The sequence below is a fragment of the Doryrhamphus excisus genome, chromosome 2, assembly GCF_030265055.1.
Source record: "Doryrhamphus excisus isolate RoL2022-K1 chromosome 2, RoL_Dexc_1.0, whole genome shotgun sequence".
Taxonomy (NCBI): domain Eukaryota; kingdom Metazoa; phylum Chordata; class Actinopteri; order Syngnathiformes; family Syngnathidae; genus Doryrhamphus; species Doryrhamphus excisus.
This window is the reverse complement of record NC_080467.1, coordinates 24990211-25011841: the sequence shown is the minus strand read 5'-3', so window position 1 is coordinate 25011841 and position 21631 is coordinate 24990211. Positions and strand designations below refer to the sequence as shown.

The 21631-nt window shown below is 38.3% G+C and overlaps 1 protein-coding gene across 4 annotated transcripts in view; it reads left to right on the top strand.

The window, feature by feature from the left end:
* The first annotated feature begins 2030 nt into the window (after nt 1-2030).
* LOC131106653 (polycomb group RING finger protein 3) overlaps nt 2031-21631 on the top strand; it is a 35539-nt gene continuing 15938 nt past the window's right edge. Inside the window, exons 1-5 of one of the 4 annotated variants that reach the window (XM_058055938.1) lie at nt 2635-2884; nt 10796-10879; nt 17573-17682; nt 18892-19009; nt 21052-21148. In XM_058055938.1, coding sequence (XP_057911921.1) covers nt 17668-17682; nt 18892-19009; nt 21052-21148 — 230 coding nt within the window. In that variant the 5' untranslated portion in view covers nt 2635-2884; nt 10796-10879; nt 17573-17667. Of the gene's footprint in view, nt 2121-2632; nt 2885-10795; nt 10880-17572; nt 17683-18891; nt 19010-21051; nt 21149-21631 lie in introns of those variants that run through there. The other 3 variants (XM_058055948.1, XM_058055959.1, XM_058055928.1) reach the window with 3 other exon arrangements.

The following is a 21631-nucleotide window of genomic DNA, read 5'->3' as shown; positions in this document are numbered from 1 at the left end:
TTTTGCCTTTTAATTGGTTGGTCATCAAAATAAAACACAGAATAAAGATTGCAGGCAAATAAGAAACATGTTTTCATCAACAAACAATTCATAACAATGCAATACAGTACAATATATATCACATATTATATGGCGATATCATAAGAAAATGTCAAAATATCCACAAAATTTTATTACATTTAATTGTTTGACAAGAATAAAGTAAAAAAAAATAAGAAAACAAAAGCAAAACAAAATTTGCTACTATCCTGTTTTGCTGCTTCAGGGCCTGGAAGACTTGCTGTGATAAATGGAACCATCAATTCTGCTCTCCGCCAAAACATCAAGAAGGAGAATGTCCAGCTATACGTTTGTGACCTCAAGCTGAAACCAACATGGGTTCTGAAGCAGGACAATGATCCGTAACACACCAGCAAGTCCACCTCTGAATGGCTGAAGATTAATAATAATAATAAGAAGAAGAATACATTTTATTTGTATAGCGCTTTTCAGAGTACTCAAATACACTTTAGAGTCGACAAAAAAGAAATAAAAATAGAGTTGAGTAAAAACAGAGTAAACAATTAATTAAAATACAACACTCATACAGGCTCTGTCTCCAATAATAATAATAATAATAACAGGTAATAACAGATTTCATCTAAAAACTGCATTTTGTGTTGAGTTGTGTTGTCACTAACTAATATTTAAATTAGTTTGATAATCTGAAACATTTTACATTCATTCATTCATTTTCTACCGCTTATCCTCATAAGGGTCACTTACGGGGGTGCTGGAGCCTATCCCAGCTGTCTTCATGCGAGAGGCGGGGTACACCCTGGACTGGTGGCCAGCCAATCACAGGGCACATATAGACAAACAACCATTCACACTCACATTCATACCTATGGACAATTTGGAGTCGCCAATTAACCTAGCATGTTTTTGGAATGTGGGAGGAAACCGGAGTACCCGGAGAAAACCCACGCATGCACGGGGAGAACATGCAAACACGAGGGTGGATTTGAACTCGGGTCTCCTAACTGTGAGACCTGTGCGCAAACCACTCCACCGACGTGCAGCTCTTAAGTGTGAAAAAATAAGATATAAAAAAAAAAAGAAATAATCAGGAAGGGGGTAAAGTTTGTTTACACCACTGTATATTAGATGATTATATATTAATGTATTACTTTTACTTAATTATCAATAATATATAATAAATAAAGACAAATGAAAAATATTAATGTGATCGAGTGGTTAGCGCGCAGACCTCACAGCTAAGAGACCAGGGTTCAATTCCACCCTTCTCCCCGTGCATGCGTGGGTTTTCTCCGGGTACTCCGGTTTCCTCCCACATTCCAAAAACATGCTAGGTTAATTAGCGACTCCAAATTGTCCATAGGTATGAATGTGAGTGTGAATGGTTGTTTGTCTATATGTGCCCTGTGATTGGCTGGCCACCAGTCCAGGGTGTACCCCGCCTCTCGCCCGAAGACAGCTGGGATAGGCTCCAGTACCCCCCCCCCCGACCCTTGTGAGGAAAAGCGGTAGAAAATGAATGAATGAATGGTATGGATTCAATACTGATACCACTTCTGGTATCAATATTTGGATCGATCTTCAACCAACCTCCACCCACACTCTGTTTCCTTTCATGTCAGTTTTTGCACAAGCAGCACTTTTAACTTCCCACAGGGAAGTGAAACCTGTTTAATCACGGCTCAGGATGTGAGGCTTTTCTTCATGTAACACTGCTATATTGGCTTATATAGTCCACAGTGTAAAAAGACCACCGTGTGTGCTGAATACAACCTCACAATACTGACACCTCAAAAGAGGCAATGGGACAGGAGTTGACTTTATGGATCCTGTGATGATCCCAGCAGGTGTCACTGAGTGCTGGGTGGACCAGTTCAAGAAAGAACAGGGCGGAAGCAGTTATAGGAACAGTTGATGAGTCAAGTGTCACTTGGCGGTAAACAAGGTGGGAGTGGCTTAGAGTGTTTGACCCACATGACCCTCATTTCTATCCTTGCATCTGTGTTTTTTGTTTTTGACATGAATGCTGCTTAGCTATGTTTTGGATGGATTGGGTTTCAGGTGATTGTTATTGTAGTATTCACATCTCTTGGAGATAACTTGTGAGTAGATCATAATATTTGTTTTGTTTTCTAATTGTCTATGGGAGGCTCATTATACTACATGCTTGATGTTGAACCATGTGATGTCTACCAGCCAATCAGAAAATATATCATTTTGTAGTGTGTGTGTGTGAGAATGTATATACAGTACATATATTTATATATATACACAATAAAACAAAAAGTTGCTTAGATTCGGGTCATTTATGAAGTCATAAAATGCAGTTTATTATTTTATTATTTAATCGTTATAATTATTTTAAAAATAGAGTACAATGTACTCTCAAATATTCAGCTATATTACTTTCAAAGTAGCATGACTTTATTATTTTTAAAATATAATATGAAAGTACACTCAAAGTCTCATAATATGACTTTATTTTAACTTTATTCCTGTGATATTGTGACTTTGTTATTATGACTTTAGTCCCGTACTTTTGTATAATCATGCAGTAAAAAGTTGTCTTTTTTATGTATAATTACAACTTTAAAGCTACTGTTTGAGTCTGTCAACATGAACACACACGCACGCACACAAAGAACACACACACACTCTCTCTCTCTTTTTCTCTCGCTCTCTTTTTTTACCCCCTCCCTCTCTCCCGCTGCTTCCCCGGCTCAGTGCGCATGCGTCGCGCTGCTCCGGGAGCGCTGTTCGGCCTGTTCCGCGGCCGCTCGGTCATTTTCGCCTCTTTGTTGTACTGCTAGTGGATTTAAACTCGGATCCGACCCAATATCCAGCTGACTCCGGCGCCCTCAAACAGGTCAGTTCTCGCACTTGAACCGGGCAGCCCTCGATGCTTCGGTGGCCGGTTTCGGGTGCCGGTTGGTGGCCCCCCTCCTCCTCGTTTTTTAGCATGTCTTTCCGCTGGCTGCTACGGGGCATGCTATCTATACGTGTTGTTGAATGTGTGTGTGCGCGTGCGTGTACGTGTGTGTGTGTTTTTGTGTAAGTGGTGGATGGCGGCGCCGGGCCCTGCAGTTGCACGCCGGCGTTGGGGATGTTTTTAAGGGGAAAAGGAGGCTGGAGGCTGGCCGGGATGCACGCGGTTGTCCGCCCCGAAGCTGAGGCTGTCTTGTCTTCATGTCTCGTCTTGCTCTCCCTTGGTCAAACACCTCCCCTTCTTCACCTTCTTTGGTCCTCCTTGACGCCAAGCCCTCAAAGATCAAGGCTCCAAAGTTGTGGTGATGTTGTGTGGAGGTTCTACATGAGATTTGGATTATTTTTTTCTTTTTGAGGTGGGGGGGAAAGTTGCTGCTTCCCCCTTTTTCTGTGTTGTTTTGTCATGAGGGTGGATGTGGTCGAGACTGCTGCTGCAGACTGTGTGACATTGTGCGTGGGGGTGTGCATGCAGAGCAGCCAACAAGTCTGTTCAGTTTTGGTATTTTTTTGTCTTTTTTTTTTTTAAATGGAGAAGAGCCATCTGCATTGTGTTCTTTAGTGGTGGTTGACAGGGTTCAAGGTCCAAACCCACCAAACTAGAAAAGATCCACAAACACCATCAAACAAATGCAATGGGGAAAAAATAATGAGAGAGATTAAGATTAAGATATGCCTTTATTCGTCCCTCAGTGGGGAAATTTGTATTGCACAGAGTACAGAGTCAGTTAAGCAGTACAAAATACACAATATAGAAAAATAAACAACCCAAGTATTAACAGATAACATTAACAAATGAAATGCCGCAATTACAGAAACACTGCAAATAAAAAGAAAAATGCTCAAAACGCCATAACAAAACTTTGCCAATCAGGTTAATGACACTTATGCTACGCTAACATTAGGGACATCATTGTAAATTGCAGTTTTATGTTGTATAGTGTTAGGGGTCAAACTTTTAACTAAGACGTCAAGAATAAAGTCATCCAGCTTTCTTCCGGGTGTCCTGCTAATGTCTTTAAAGACAGACCTCCATTAAGTATGGCTTCCCTGCTCTATTTTTTTTGCTGTGTTCACTGAACTTACAACATTGTTTTGTAGATTGTTTGTGTTTTGAGGATTTGCAGTGCAGTATTTTTCTTTTGTGTATTTAAGGAGAAGATGATGTTGTGTCAACAGTCCAACAAGTGTCCTGACTTTTCTGAAATGAAAAAAGGTGTAAAGGATGTCTGTCATCATTATCAAAAAGTTCAGCAACATTAAAAAAAAACAAAAAACGAGGGGAATGGTTGAGGCAGAGAAGCGAGCTGAAAGGAACCAACAAGCATATGACAAAAAGCAACGGCGATATCGCTGAGAAAGCATGTGATTTTAGGAAGCGGGGGAAAATTCAAGGTTCAAGTTAAATGGAGGGGGCGGTTGAAGCCAAAGCACTTGTTGTCAAAGACATCAAGGAGAACTGGGCAAATCAAAGATGACATCATCTGTACTACAAAGAAATAAACAGGCCTGATGCAAAATCAACTATGACAACTCCACAATAATTCTGTATGTTTGCCCCCTGTCCGCCATTGTACTAATCTACAAAGTAATTCCGGTTGATACAAGGTATACTGGGTATACTGAGTGAAATTGTGTATGTAAACGTGTACAGAACGGTATCAACATACAGTGCAAAATGATAGGTAATGGCCTCACACAGTCACAGACATGACGCATGGATGGCAAATCTCCACAGGTGTTATCGGAAACTTCCACTACATGAATTACGCCGGTATTGGAATGTGATCGGGTCAACTGTGCACGATACCGTAATTTCCGTTGTAAAAGACACTACTTTTTTTCTTAAAACTTTGAACCTTGTGGCTTTTACATCTCCGGACATGTCCTACATATACTTCAGAACTACTACTAATCGTTTAAATACAGTGCTGCTTGTGAGTTAGTGTGGAAGTGGTTTGTCTTTGCTTGGCACATTAAATCAAATTAATGAAGAAATACGACTGCTTGTGAGTTAGTGAGGAAGTGGTTTGTCTTTGCTTGGCACATTAAATCAAATTAAGGAAAAAGTACGACTGCTTGTGAGTTAGTGGGGAAGTGGTTTGTCTTTGCTTGGCACATTAAATCAAATTAATGAAAAAATACGACTGGCCAAACATTTTTATTTAACCACAAAACAATACAGGTGCATTTTGAAATGTTGATTGCCCCATAAATTGATGCTACGCAGCATGCTATGTCAACGTATTTGTATTTGTATTTGTATTTGTATTTGTATTTATATTTATATTTATATTTATATTTATATTTATATTTATATTTATATTTATATTTATATTTATATTTATATTTATATTTATATTTATATTTATATTTATATTTATATTTATATTTATATTTATGATTATTATATGATTATTATATACTTATTTATTTGAGACCAAATAAACCACTAATATTATAATGATGTATAATATGTCATCTTTCACTCTATAAACTTGTGCAATTGCTATTTGTGACACATTTTCTCACAGGTAATCTGTACTGTCTATACAACATTTGCAGCATTTCTTGAAACTGACACAATTTTGCGCGGTTCCGTTTGTAACTATTTACTCTGCCGACCAAACGTCTCATCGAGTGTTGACTGACAAAGACTCTGCAGCTACATATGTAGTTTTTCCCCAGATGGGAAAACTGGGTCGAGTGGGTATGTTTGAGGTGGGCAGGTTTGTTTTGTTGCCTTTCATGTTGTTTTCGAATAAGTTCGGCATACTGGCTTACTGTTGTTGTTTGGCTCACCTTGCCTGATTATTAATTTTATAGCTGACAAATGTGTTCATGTGTCTTTCTGTACTCTAGACACATTCATCTATGACTGTGTTTTTTTTGAAGATCTAAAACAGGGGACTCAAATTTGGCCCGCAGGACACTAGTTGAGGCCCCCGCCTTGATATGAAAGTGGGCCCGCGCAAGTTTGATATGGATGCTGAATGGTATCCTGTACCCAGAAAAAATTATTACGTTTGATTAATGTTCATGTTAAAGGTTAAATAACTGTTAATATAACTGTTAATATCCTCCCTATCCGTGTGGAAGTGGAGTTAGCATGTGTCTCAAGACCCTGGAGTTGCGCAATATGTTGTAAATAAAAAGAGTATAAATGTGACTATAGTCGTGTTTTGTCATGTCTACAGGGCTCTAATAATGCTTTTTTCATTTTAATCTGAAAAAAATAATTTGTCTACCCACCAACTATATGTGGTTTCTTAATTTTTAATTATTTGCCATTTTATTATTATTATTATTATATTTATTTTATTTATTTTTTATAAGACAGCACATACTTGGCAAGCATCAGCTCTTGTCTGCGTTACCTGAATTGACCCAAGGATCGCCTGTCCCAAATTGATTAATGACATTATGCTTTTCTCTCCTTCTTAATAGTCAATTGCAACCACTCTACAGAGCAATAGGGCCAACATTTGTATTGCTCCATAAAGTATCTGCCAGCCCCGCCCCCCTTTAGACGTTTGCAGGCCTACTGATTCATGTTGGCTCATTACAGGCTAATGACACTAAATAACCAGAATTAATACTAAATAATTTCAAAGAAGACAAATTGGTTAACGATAATCGGTGAAGCCCCAGCCTTGTTGTTGCTGATTGGACATTAATAGATGCATTCAATGAGGCAGATTCTGTAGGGAAATTTGGCGTCTTGCCGTAAATGACCTAATAATGGTCACATTGAATTTATTATTGAATTTATGTTGAAGTCATTAGACAAACGTTTGAGTCGACTCGGAAGTCTTTGATGATATTGTCAAGTTGAGTCATGAAATTGTATGCAAATTGATGATGTAACCCACCACCGTCACAAATAGATTGCAGTCCTGTGGGAAACACTGTAGTGTTTGTTTTGTTGTTCTTGTATATGGAAAGTTCTGGTAGTCCGTCCCCTCCGCTACTTAGAAAAGATGGCGGCTATTGATGGTGTTAATTGTGATAGTTTTGAATGCAACATCCGGGTCGTCCCGGTTAATACAGAAAGGTGCAAATGCAGACGCAAAAAAATGCACCCAACAGCATCATAAGAGTGTTTGATAAACAAACTGTCTGGTTCTGGATGCTTTCCTAAATGCAGAACATCTCGCCTACAAGTGAAGCTTCTGTAGTCTGGCGAATGTGCCCACATTCCTCGCGTCTGTTGTTAGGCTCTCCGTCTCAGTGTAGCTTTCTTTTGACTCCATAAGAACGCAACTGATTGGAGATGATGAGTGGAAGTCAATCGATCTATTGCTTTTTTTAATCAATACGCTGGAACTCTTGTTTGTTTGGAATTTGGAATCAACCCCTCCCTTTTAAGAAAGTTGTGTAAAGTTGACCTTTGTTTATCGCGCTTAACTGGTTCCAGACCCGACCATGCTAAGTGAATTTCCGAGAAGTAGGATTCAATATTAAGAAATTATTATTTTTTTGCTGTTTGGCTCTGTAAATGCAGTTTTTAACATTATTGGAGCCCTGCAGACATAATATAACACCCCTACAGTCACCTTTGCACACCAAAGGTGACTGGTCGCCAGCCAATCACAGGGCACATATAGACAAACAACCATTCACACTCACATTCATACCTACCAACCAAGGGATTTAATTTGACATATAACTTACTGTCCCTCAAGTTTGGAGCGGTACGAGCCACCAAAACGCCCTCATCATGCCCGTTTTACTTTGAATTATTTAGCCTGAGCAATTAAAAAAATAAAATTTGTGTAAAATTATTATAGGGGTGCTATTTCATGTCTACAGTGCTCTTATAATGTTAAAACCCTGACTACTTATTATTAGTCAAAAATTTGACAGATAAAAATTGCAGAAAATTTTTGTTTGATATTCTTGAGCCTATCCCAGCTGACTTCGGGGCGAGAGGCGGGATACACCCTGGACTGGTGGCCAGCCAATCACAGGGCACATATAGACAAACAACCATTCACACTCACATTCATACCTATGGACAATTTGGAGTGGCCAATTAACCTAGCATGTTTTTGGAATGTGGGAGGAAACCGGAGTACCCGGAGAAAACCCACGCATGCACGGGGAGAACATGCAAACTCCACACAGATGGCCGAGGGTGGAATTGAACCCTGGTCTCCTAGTTGTGAGGTATGCGCTCTAACCACTCGACCGCCGTTTCCGCCCTAGTCAGGAACATTTAAATGAAAATTGAGGTTTCACTGTAATTGGAAGAATATTAGGGAATCCGATGTACGAAACAGTGAAGTGGTGAGATCTTGGAAGGTAATCTTCCCATTGCTGCTTGACTCTGGTGTAGTTGCACAGTTCTGACATCTGGAAAAGAAACTTTCTGGCTGCAATTTTTAAGGGGAATTTTTTTCTTGGAACTTGTAAATAACTTTTCTGATACAAAATAGTGAAAATAGAAGGTGGTGTTTACTTGCTTAGATCAGGAAGGGCACTGGTTTCTCCACAAAGCATCACAAATGTGTCCTGTTGCACAAACACAATGTCAGCAACGCTGATAAATAGATGGATAAGAGTGTGTTGCAAGTAATCAACTAAAACAGCATCTTATCAGCGCCGAACTGAGACACAACAATGGCTGAAAACACTCTGATCTTTGAGCAATATTTATCTAGACCAGGGGTGTCCAAAGTGCTCCCCATGGGGCCATTTTCCACCCACAGCTTGTTTTATTTTATTTGTATCTGCCTTTTTATTTAAGCATCTTTAACTTACAAAAAAGTGGCCCTTGTATTTTGGTGTTTCCTGTAGCTTGACAGTCTGTCTCCTTTAGGAGAAACAAACGTATGCCAACAAGGTTTTAGGCCAGGGGTCTCAAACACGCGGCCCGTGGGCCAAATGTGGCCCGCAGGACACTAGTTTGAGGCCCCTGCCTTGATATGAAAGTTTAATGTTAGTGCGGCCCGCGCAAGTTCGATATGGATGCTGTATGGTATCATGTACCCAGAAAAAAATATTACGTTTGATTCATGTTCATGTTAAAGGTTAAATAACTGTTAATAGTTATCCTCCCTATCCGTGTGGAAGTGGTAAGTTTTTGGCTATTTAAGTTGAAAGGAAATAACTTGAAGGCTACCGTTTAGGTCGCTAGCTCTCTAGTTTGCGAGTTAGCATGTGTCTCAAGACCCTGCAGTTGCGCAATATGTTGTAAATAAAAAGAGTATAAATGTGACTATAGTCGTGTTTTGTCATGTCTACAGGGCTCTAATAATGCTTTGTTCATTTTAATCTGAAAAAAATAATTTGTCTACCCACCAACTATATGTGGTTTCTTAAGTTTTTATTATTTGCAGTTTTATTATTATTATTATATTTATTTATTACAGATTGATTGATTTTCTTTATTCTTGATTTGTTTATTTATTTTTCATCTTATTTTGTGCAGAAAAATAAAAATGAAGATATTTGAGAACAGTGGAATGTTTTATCAGAGCTTTTATTGTAGAAAATCGGAACCAAAGCACTGAAAAAGTTTGTATATTTTTCTGTTTTTAATAAATGCGTTTTTTTTTTTTTTTGGAAAACCTGATGCGGCCCAGCCTTGCCCAGACCCTAGCTCCAGTGGCCCCCAGGTAAATTGAGTTTGAGACCCCTGTTTTAGGCCAACGCTGACATCCGTAATGGAGCGTTTATTCTTCTATTTAGCATCTTTGTCACATTAATGAGGCCGGAAAATGTCTGCAAAGAAACATCAGCCGGCCAAATGAGAACTTAATTGCTTGCTTGCTTGCTGATCAGCTAATAATTGTCATCACTGTTGTGTATGTGTGTGTTCATAAAGAATAATCCCTCATTTTTGACGGTTAATTGGTTCCAGACCTGTATTATTCAATATAGTAGACATAATAATAGAGAATATAACATTTCCGCATAGTCAAAAAAGTGACTATATTACATAATCACCGATATTTATTGCGACTCCAAATTGTCCATAGGTATGAATGTGAGTGTGAATGGTTGTTTGTCTATATGTGCCCTGTGATTGGCTGGCCACCAGTCCAGGGTGTACCCCGCCTCTCGCAAGAAAACAGCTGGGATAGGCTCCAGCAATAGAAAATGAATGAATAAATGTCATAATAGGCCCACTGATATATCAGTTGTTCTCTCTTATTGCCCCTTGACAAGATCTTATGCTAAATGTAAACAAAATAAAAATTGGCAAATAATGAAAATCGAGCCTTAAATTGAAGGAGGATTAACAATACAAGATGTCGCTTTTACTTTCCTTCATTGTTTCCCTACAATGGGTCTTCTCTGCTCTCTCCTGGCCCCATTTAAGTGTTTTGACCTCTACTGACACCCCCTGTCTCCCCCGTCATGGGTGTCACTATCCCTGATGTCATTAGGTCAAGAGCTTTTGGAGAGGACGTCCACTCTGACCTCAGCACGTTGGCAGTGCAGCAGGTGACAGGTAGTCAGTTGGGATTTATCCGCCTTTTGGAGGTGAAGGTGAAGAGATGTCACAGTACTTCAAATACTAGAGTATGTCTGCGGGAGGTCAGGGGTGAGGGTAGTACTTCCACAATTAACCCCTCCAAGCGGACTTTGATTGGTTCACAAGGAACAGAAAGGGGTCTTCCCATAAAGCAAGCAGACAATTGTCCACAATGTCTTGCTAAGATGAAGACCGAAGACTGATGGTTTTCTGTGGCCACGCAAGACACAGAGAGAGCACCAGCCCGGATGAAAACAACAAACCCTGCAGTATCAGTATTATTGATGATGTGTTGTAATGTTGTGTGCACAGGGCAGCAAGACAAAGTACACAGTGTTGACACGAAGGCCGTCAGTGGCACCTTGATGCATGATGTCAGGAAGACAGCGTCCGCTGGTGAGGTGGTCTCATGTGATGCATTTATATACGGAATGATGCTGTTTGATGTCTCCTTCTCCAGCGGATTGAGATGCTTGTTTAAAACGTGAATTAGGAAGTCACACCATAGTCACTTGAGTTAACAATAGCCACGTATACATGGACCCAAATATTCCAATTCCATTCGGGTTATTTGCTCAAATGGAAAGAATGTAACCTTTGTATACACCTCATTCCCAAAGAAAAGTGCCAATCCGAATGAATATATAATCGGATTCACAAAGGTGGAATATTCCTTTCCCCAATCAGATTGAGGTATCTTGTACCCGCTCAAACGGAAAGTTGTCAGACTGCGTTCTTCTTCGTGGTGTTTTTCTTCTTCTGTTGTTTATTGGCGGTTGGCAAGCAGCTTTCGTGTGCATTAGCGCCATCTGTGGAACAGAATCTAAACCCTTCTATACGCCATTCACAAGTCCAGTTTTATTAAAAAAGAAAATACATATCTATATAAAACATGTGCATAGCTTAATTATAAAATATTAGCAAGATTGAACTTTATCTTTTCCTGTTCCTGGGTGCGTTCTTTCAGCGAATGCTGAGATATGATGTAACAATCAGCTCGAGATGTTCTTCCATTTAAAAAAATGGAGGCAAGCAACCGGTTACATGCTGATGCTAAAATAGAATGCTGATGCCAAAATAGAATTGGATGTTGAATATACCTCGTACCTTGGTTTTCGTACACACGTACAAGTTTTTCTATGATTCAGTTTTCATCAAATTGTCACCAAAATTTTGCCCCAGTTTTTTTTTTTTACATATTACTAGTCCGAATGCCCTGCACTGTATCGTTTTGCAAAATCAATTGCCCAAATGCATTTTTTCATGATTGAGTGCGACTACTGAATAACCCACCATGGGGCCAAAGAAAGTTGCCAAATGTGCTGTATGTCTATTCATTCATTAATTCTTTTTTTCAGAAGATTAATTGGCCTTGGTTTCATACATTTAGATTTTAGTCAGGAACATTCATTCATTCATTTTCTACCGCTTTTTCCTCACGAGGGTCGCGGGGGGTGCTGGAGCCTATCCCAGCTGTCTTCTTGGGGCGAGAGGCGGGGTACACCCTGGACTAGTGGCCAGCCAATCACAGGGCACATATAGACAAACAACCATTCACACTCACATTCATACCTATGGACAATTTGGAGTGGCCAATTAACCTAGCATGTTTTTGGAATGTGGGAGGAAACCGGAGTACCCGGAGAAAACCCACGCATGCACGGAGATGGCAGTGGGTGGAATTGAACCCTGGTCTCCTAGAGCCACTAGACTGCCGTGCCGCCCCACTGGACAAACGAAAAACTGTCAATACGGAGTTATTCCAACAAGTGAAAGAAAAACTCAAGGAAGTCGGTATCACGTGATGTTGATGTTTACGTTTTACTGGGCATGCCCCATTGACTATTCTGGTTGATTATAGCGGCGCATGTAGACACGCGATTGGAATATTCCTTTCCATGTATACCATTGCTTTCGGAAAGGTCATTCAGAAAGAGAAAAACTCCTCATGTAAACGTGGCTATTGTATGTGAGCGAGAGGGGTACTAAAAATGATCCTGTTGTTTCAATATGGCAGCGCCATATTAGTGTTTAATAGCACTTTATTTATTACTTTATTATAGTTTTTTGTGTCATACCGACCCCTTAAGCATGCATGCAGCTATGGATGTTCATCTTGTTATGTTTGTAGATCCGTTGTTTACACTCGGGAGCAGGTGTTAGTTTTGAGCACCCCTTCGCTATGCCGAGCAACCAAAGACCCCCGTGGAGATACGGAGGAGCGGTTGAGTGAACAGCGAAAAAGACAGAATAAAGGTTGCTGGATAAAAACGATATCAACAATGTTTACTCTCAGTCTTCATGGGGTCACTTTGTGGAAAAATATCGGGATACATAACGTACTGTATATTGATATTTAACCTAAATATATTGGGATATGTGTTTTGCTCCATATCGGCCAGCCCTAAAATGACGTATGAAAGGAATAAATGAACATTTACTGAAGACATGAATGTTCCCAAAGCCTTTCTGTTTAAAATACTTTTTAATGAAGGTAAAAGTACCGTATTTTCCAGACTATAAGTCACATTTTTTTCATAGGTTGGCTGTTCCTGCGACTTATACTCCAGAGCGACTTATAAATGAAAAAACTGTTTGTTACATAAACACTGGACACCTTTTCTCTTTGTTTATTTTTTGTGTAGCTTAATAACCATTGCGTTAGCATATCTTACACCTATTTAGCCTGTTCTTTTATTAATGTTAGAACTTGCCTTCCAAGAGGACATAATGTCTGTTTTGGTCAAGTAGTTTGTAAAATAAATTACCCGCAAAAAATGCGACTTATGTATGTTTTTTTCTACCTAATTATGCATTTTTGGCCTGGAGCGACTTACAGTCCAGAAAATATGGTAACCTTAAATGTTCATTTATGCCTTTAGTTCATCTTTTGTATGTATTTACATGCATTTTAAATAGTTTTATTTATTTAAACACGCTTTGTGTGTAACGTTTTTGGCTTTCTGTAACAGATTAATTCGGTTTACATGATTTCTTATGGGAAAAATTATTTTGGTTAGCATCTGTTTTGGTTTGAGTTGCACCTTCTGGGTTGAATCAATGACGCTAACCAAGGTTTCATTGTACATGAAAGGGGATCTTTTTCCTTCATGATGTCATGAAAGCAGCAACTTCAAAAATGGAGCAAATAAGTTAGGGTAATTTGTTATGTTTTGTGCTCGTAAATCGGCTCCAGGAATATAAATTACTGATGGAAAATCATCAAAAGACACTTTAGCACTTTTCATTTAAAGGTTTGATTGTCCATATTTGTCACATGGATAATGGAGCAGTTTGTTGAAATGATTTTTGACGTTTGAAGACTGCCGTACTTCTTGCATCGGGTGAGCCAAATGGAACTTTAAAGTCCAGTCACAAATTTTGTTATTAATTTCATATCAAGTAACTACAGGGCCAATATTACCCTGTATTGGTTTTCTCAGCACAAATCCTTCCTGTTCTATGGGTCTCTTTCCGCTAAGAAATGATACCCATTTTTCTGCTAGCAGCTCCGGTGGGAATCCAAAAGCTTTTAGCATAAGTGCAAATGTGCGGCTGGCGGGAAAAGGTAGTTTTACTGAAGCAGTCCATCCTCATCAAAACATCAATTAAGATGTTTCCATCTGAGCTTGACGTGACTGAACATAATGAATGTCAGGTTGTTGTCTTGTTCCACTAACTGGCAGTGCATTAGAACGTTGTATTGGCCTTGCTGCTGGTCTAGTATCATCACATCACTCAACATCTTGTGTCGTGACCGCTTCCTAGTTAGTGGACGGTTATGAACAAGTAACATGTTGATTCTTCTATTTTTTTTAAGGAATTTGTTTCTTTCAGCAGGATTATTAAACCTGAGACATCATTGTTTAATATGCATAACTGCCAATGATGTGCTTGTATTTAATTGTAATGGACACTGAATTAGAGAGGACTAACATCAGAGACAGAGCTGTAGGTTCTCCTACAAGATTATGCTTCCAGGACAGCCAATACCTGCTCTTCTTACTGAGGAGTTGGCAAAAGTGGTCCTCAAGAATGATGTCAACAACCTGCAGTATGTTTAAACAAAAATCTAATGAGTATATAATGAGTATTATATAATACAAATTCATAAATATAAAAATGACTTGAAGTGTAGAAATATAAATTAATGAAGGAATAAATATAAAAATAACTATAATCTAAATAAGTGTAAAAATGACTTAAATGACTTAAATAAAAGTGTACAAACTAATGAAAGAAAAAATATCAACTAAAAAACTTAAATAAAAGTGTAAAAAATATAAACAAAAATATAAAAATGACTTAAATAAAAGTGTAGAAAATATAAATTAATGAAGGAATAAAAGTGCTGAAAATATAAATAATGAAAGAAAAAATATAAAATAAAAAGAACTTAATAAAGGTGTAAAAATATAAACAAAAATATAAAAATGACTTAAATAAAAGTGTAGAAAATATAAATTAATGAAGGATTAAAAGTGCTGAAAATATTAATAATGAAAGAAAAAATATAAAATAAAAATAACTTCAATAAAGGTGTAAAAATATAAACAAAAATATAAAAATGACTTAAATAAAAGTGTAGAAAATATAAATTAATGAAGGATTAAAAGTGCTGAAAATATTAATAATGAAAGAAAAAATATAAAATAAAAATAACTTCAATAAAGGTGTAAAAATATAAACAAAAATATAAAAATGACAAATAAAAGTGTAGAAAATATACATTAATTAAGGAATCAAAGGGCTGAAAATATAAATAATGAAAGAAAAAATATAAAATAAAAAGAACTTAAAGGTGTAAAAAATATAAACAAAAATATAAAAATGACTTAAATAAAAGTGTAGAAAATGTAAATGAATGAAGGAATAAAAGTGCTGAAAATATTAATAATGAAAGAAAAAATAAAAAGAACTTAAAGGTGTAAAAAATATAAACGAAAATATAAAAATGACTTAAATAAAAGTGTAGAAAATATAAATTAATGAAGGAATAAAAGTGCTGAAAATATAAATAATTAACAAAAAAATATCAAATTAAAAGAACTTAAAGGAGTAAAAAAATAAACAAATATAAAAATGACTTAAATAAAAGTGTAGAAAATATAAATTTATGAAGGAATAAAAGTGCAGAAAATATACATTAATGAAAGAATAAATATAAAAATAACTTAAATAAAAGTGTAAAGAAATAATGAGGAGTTGGCAACAGTGCTCCTCAAAAATGATGTCAACAACTTGCAGCATGTTTTAAAAAAAATTATTTCCTGAAATGTTTGTTTTGATGCTACTATTCACTGTTTTTAATGTTTGTCAACACGAGCGGTGTGAACTATCTCATAAAAAGCCTTGACTGCTGTATGTGTCAGGGACTCAAGCATGCGTCCTCCCCTGTTATTGTGTGAGGGCTCTCTCCAGTGGCATGAAGCCTGGTCTGCAGGACTGAGGAGCCTTCACACAGAATTAAGACAGGACAATAGCTGTGTGAGAGTGTGACCCACAATGGGCGAGCTGTGCACATTCACCATCACTAATGTGTGAATAGTTACACTTGGGCATGAGTGTGTGTGTGTGTGTGTTTCTGAAGCCAAGCCACAAGAGGAAGAAGCCTCTCCTCGTCTTTCTCCCCCCTCCGGTGGCCAACCATACAGGCCTTCAGTGTCCGTGTCTCCAGCTGGACGCCAAATGACACGGCCACCAAACACTCCAATGGCCAGAGGCGAGCCAACAGGAGCTCTTTGTGATGCCAGAGTGTGTTTTGAGTGTGTGTTTGACTCCGCGTGGCTGCTAAAACACTTTGACTCTTTATTGTGTTCTGGCCGCAAACGTTGGATTTTTTAGTCACAGTTTTGCTTGGAACCTAATCAGTTTGTGTTTACACACGTTCCTCATCTAGACTGCAACGTGACAGTCACTCACTCACACTAGTTTTCACCTCTGTGAACCATATCTCCTCCGGCGCTGGCAGCACTCGTGCAGCACAGATGTCCCAACCATCTCAGTCTGGTTTCTCTGACTTTATCTCCAAGGCCTCTAACATGTAATGTCCCTCTGATGTAGTCCTTCCTGATCCTATCCATCCTGGTCACTCCCAATGAGAACCATCTCAGAGGGCTTGGAGATAAAGTCAGAGAGGCCAGACTGAGATGGTTCTCATTGGGAGTGACCAGGATGGATAGGATCAGGAAGGATTACATCAGAGGGACATTACATCTTAGAGGCCTTGGAGATAAAGTCGGAGAGGCCAGACTAACATGTAATGTCCCTCTGATATACTCCTTCCTGATCCTATCCATCCTGGTCACTCTCAATGAGAACCATCTCAGTCTGGCCTGTCTGACTTTATCTACAAGGCCTCTAACATGTAATGTCCCTCTGATGTACTTGTTCCTGATCCTATCCATCCTGGTCACTCCCAATGAGAACCATCTCAGTCTGGCCTATTTGACTTTATCTCCAAGGTCTCTAACATGTAATGTCCTTCTGATATACTTCTTCCTGATCCTATCCATCCTGGTCACTCCCAATGAGAACCACACCACATTACATCACACCTGACACTTTTCTCCATCCGTTCCATCCTGCCTGCACATGCTTCTTCACCTCCTTATCACAATTGTTATTGTTCCTAACTGTTGACCACAGGGACTTAAAATCATCCGCCTTCTTTATCTCTTCTCCCTGTAACCTCACTCTTCCACTTGGGTCCCTCTCATTCACACACACATATACTCCGTCTTGCCGCTCACTTGTGTTGCCTATTTTGATGACTTATTTCCAGTGGATAGTATATCCATGCTGCCATACAAGCTGTACACGGTCTACTCTAACGTTTACTTTTTATAGTATTGTGCGTTAGAAAGGCAAATTACAGTGCAGTGAAGGCATGACATTGCCATGTTACTAACCTGTCTAATAGTAGACTGTCACCAGAGATAGTCACCGGCCAGTCTTCTGCCTCTGAACACTGAATCACACAAAGTGACTCACGCACTCGATACCGCTATATTCCGTTTTTACTTTCAGCGTACGCTTCTCTAAGGTAGAGGAAAAACGTGATGAAATGTTCATTTCTCTTCTGGCTAGGCTCTGATGAGAGGCTGTTCATGATGCGGAGCTAACGCTGTCGGCTGCACACCCGCAGGAAGAGTCGTGGACGCCTCCACATCCACAGCCCACGCATGGCGGTATTAGGGGTAAGAAATGACAATTACTTCAACACTACAACTGTGTGCCTTCTTGATGTGTTAGATGTCTACACTCTGAGTACAATCATGGGTCATTAAGCGATATATATATACATATATATGTATAATATACAGTACAACTGCACGACTCAGTGTAGTAGACACCGGAGGATACTGTAGTACTCTGTGTACTTCGTTACTTACTTAGTACTTAGTTCCATACTTAGACAGTGTCGTGTTGTCCTAAATCATATCCCCCAGTTTTTTTCCCCCGGGGCCTGCAGGAGTGGTAATCTCCTCAACTTGTATTATTTATCTCCAACCACAAGGTGGCGGCATTGCTGCATCTTTGTGCCATCTATGTGATTTTGTCTTTTTAATATTTAATTTTAATGTATGCATTATTTCTATGCATGCAGTAATCTTGTTTTTCCTCACTTTCATGATTAAATGCCTTAATACGTTTTGTAAGTCTGGATGTTATTAATGAGTATTATATAATACAAATAAATAAATATAAAAATAACGTAAAAGTGTAGAAATATAAATTAATGAAGGAATAAATATAAAAATAACTATAACCTAAATAAGTGTAAAAAAATTACAGCTTAAAGGTGTAAAAATATTTAAAAAAATGACTTGAATAAAAGTGTAGAAATACACATTAATGAAAGAATAAATATGAAAATCCAAATAACTTAAATAAAAGTGTAAAGAAATACTAAAAAATATATAAAAAATGACTTAAATAAAAGTGTAGAAAATATAAATTCACAATGGAATAAAAGTGCTGAAAATATAAATTAATGAAAGAAAAAATATCAAATAAAAAGAACTTAAAAAAATATAAAAATGACTTAAATAAGTGTAGCAAATATACATTAATGAGGGAAAAAAGTGCAGAAAATGTACATTAATGAAAGAATAAATATAAATATCTAAATAACTTAAAAGTGTAAAGAAATACTAATAAAATAATATAAAACAATATAGTGTCTAAAATACTAGATATACATAAAAATTGTAAATGACATCAGGAACCAGGAGTGTGTCGCAAAATAATGACCAAGTGAAACCACGGATCCCCGGTTGAGCCCATTCGAGAACCCCTGCTAAACATAAAGCCAGCAGAATCACATCCTACTTGATACACAACACCTGTATGTTGCAACCGTGACATCATCATCTTCATCATCATCTTCCTCCTCCTCTCCACAGAACCCCGACATGCTGACGAGGAAAATCAAGCTGTGTCACATCAACGCCCACATCACATGTCGACTGTGTGAGGGCTACCTGATCGACGCCACCACCGTCACCGAGTGTTTGCACACGTGTACGTCCTCTCACCTTTTTAATTACATGCTAATATATATTATAATGAATTTACTGCTTATATTTTATTGTATCCTTATTTATAACCATCCATACATTAATAACATATTTAAAGAATAAATCTCAGCTTTGTTTTATACATGATATATATAGTTTGTTATTATTGTGATGAGGTGTTTAGAATAAAACTAAGCTATTAAAGCTGTATTAGACAGTTATTTCCACTAGAGGGCGCCTTCTTACTTCATACACTGTGAGCACATTCATCATCTAGACCAGGGGTGGGCAAACTACGGCCCGGGGGCCACATCCGGCCCGCCAAGTGTTTGAATACGGCCCGCCCAATCTTTCAAAAGTATTTAATTTAAACTCAACATACAACCTGGCATCATGGCCTGAGCCAACCTTTTGATGGTTGTATCAATTTCGTTGTTTGACATGGTCTGTTGTTTACAAAGTGCTCCTGAAAAAAGAGACACAAGCACATAATAATAATAAAATTAAAATAATAATTATTATATTATTATTATAGCTGTTATGATTATTATATTTATTATATTAATGCTAATTGTTATATTAATTATATATAATAATATTGTTATATTTGCATATTTTACATAATAATAATCTAATAATTATTATTTTAATTTTATTTTAATTATTATAATATTTTATTATTTTTAAAATATTTAATTATAAATATAAAATAATAAATAATAATAGCAGATTGCATGACAATTTTAGAGATACAATAATACCAGGTGGACTGTTTCGTGTAAAATATATAGTCTGCCCCCCCCCCGGAAATTTTGTTATATCAATGCGGCCCGCGAGTCAAAAAGTTTGCCCACCCCTGGTCTAGACGCTTTAAACCCCCCCCCCCCCCCCCTTTCGCCTTTTTAGAAAAATCATCTCCATCGCAGTGTTTTGAAGAAAAGTCATTGACATCACGTCACCACTGCAGCTTTTTGCCTGCATGAAATCAGGATGACAGCGAAGAGACGGAGACGCGAGTGCAGTAAATCGTACCGCTGCCTTGATGTCGCAATAAAAGTCCCACAAATAGAACGATCAACAAATAAAGAAGAGTGAGACGAGTGGGAGTGGAAAAGTGATTTAAGGCCACTTGAAGTAGTTATTTTCTGCAACGTTTTCAAGTCCCCATGATTTGAAATTATTTATTCATCTGTACTGCACAGACTGAACTACAAATGGAAACCAGCGAAATGCAACAAAATGGAGACAAGTTTCTCATGAACACAGCATGCTAAACTAAGCTAACCCCCGCTAGCTTCAATTGAGCCATCCATCGGCGAAAAACTCCACCTCACGAGGGTCGCGGGGGTTGCTGGAGCCTATCCCAGCTGTCTTTGGGGGAGAGGCGGGGTACACCCTGGACTGGTGGCCAGCCAATCACAGGACACATATAGACAAACAACCATTCACACTCACATTCATACCTATGGACAATTTGGAGTCGCTAATTAACCTAGCATGTTTTTGGAATGTGGGAGGAAACCGGAGTACCCGGAGAAAACCCACGCATGCACGGGGAGAACATGCAAACTCCACAAAGAGATGGCCGAGGGTGGAATTGAACCCTGGTCTCCTAGCTGTGAGGTCTGCGCGCTAACCACTCTTCCGCCGTGTTGCCCTTGAATTAAACAATAAATTCCATTTTTATTGACCAAAATCTCATAGTTAAAAGTCCTCCCCGCTTCTCACAACCCCCCCCAAAAATTCACTGCGCATCCCCCAGGGGGCCCCCGCCTCACTATTTGAGAGGCACTGACATGAAGTAACACGTTAATGACAATAAAGACCACATATTAGATGTTAATAGCTTCCGAACATCTTTGATGCTAAACAGGATCATACAACAAACAACAGGACGATGCCCACTGGGATACATGGTAGTTGTCTATTACCCTGCATTGCCAGATTTGGACAAGGGAATGAACAATTTGATGTCTAAATATGCAATCTAGTTTAATCTGTGATTTGTGTGTGTGTGTGTGTATGTGTGTGTGTGTGTGTGTGTAGTCTGTCGAAGCTGCCTTGTGAAGTATTTGGAGGAAAACAACACGTGTCCCACATGCAGGATTGTTATTCATCAGAGCCATCCACTACAGTACATAGGGTGAGTGAGTCACACACACACACACACACACACACCGCCTATTTGGTCCCATTTTCAATTTCATCCTCATTGGGGTCGCAGAGGTATGCTGGAGCCTATCCCAGCTGACTTAGGGCAAAAGGCGGGGTACACCCTGGACTGGTCGCCAGCCAATCACAGGACACATATAGACAAACAACCATTCACACTCACATGTCAACAGGGCTCTTACAGTGTTCAAACCCCGACTATTTGTCCAAAACTTATAAAAGATAAAGATAAAAACAGATATAAATTTCAGAAAAATTAGGAGGAAAACAACATGTGTCCCTCATACAGGATTGTTAGGTCTGAGCCTGAGCAATTAAAAGAATAAAATGAGTGTAAAAGTGACTATAGGGGTGCTAGTTCATGTCAACGGGGCTCTTACAATGTTAAAACCCTGACTGTTTGTCAAAAACCTGATAGATAAAGATAAAAACAGATATAAATTTCAGAAAAATT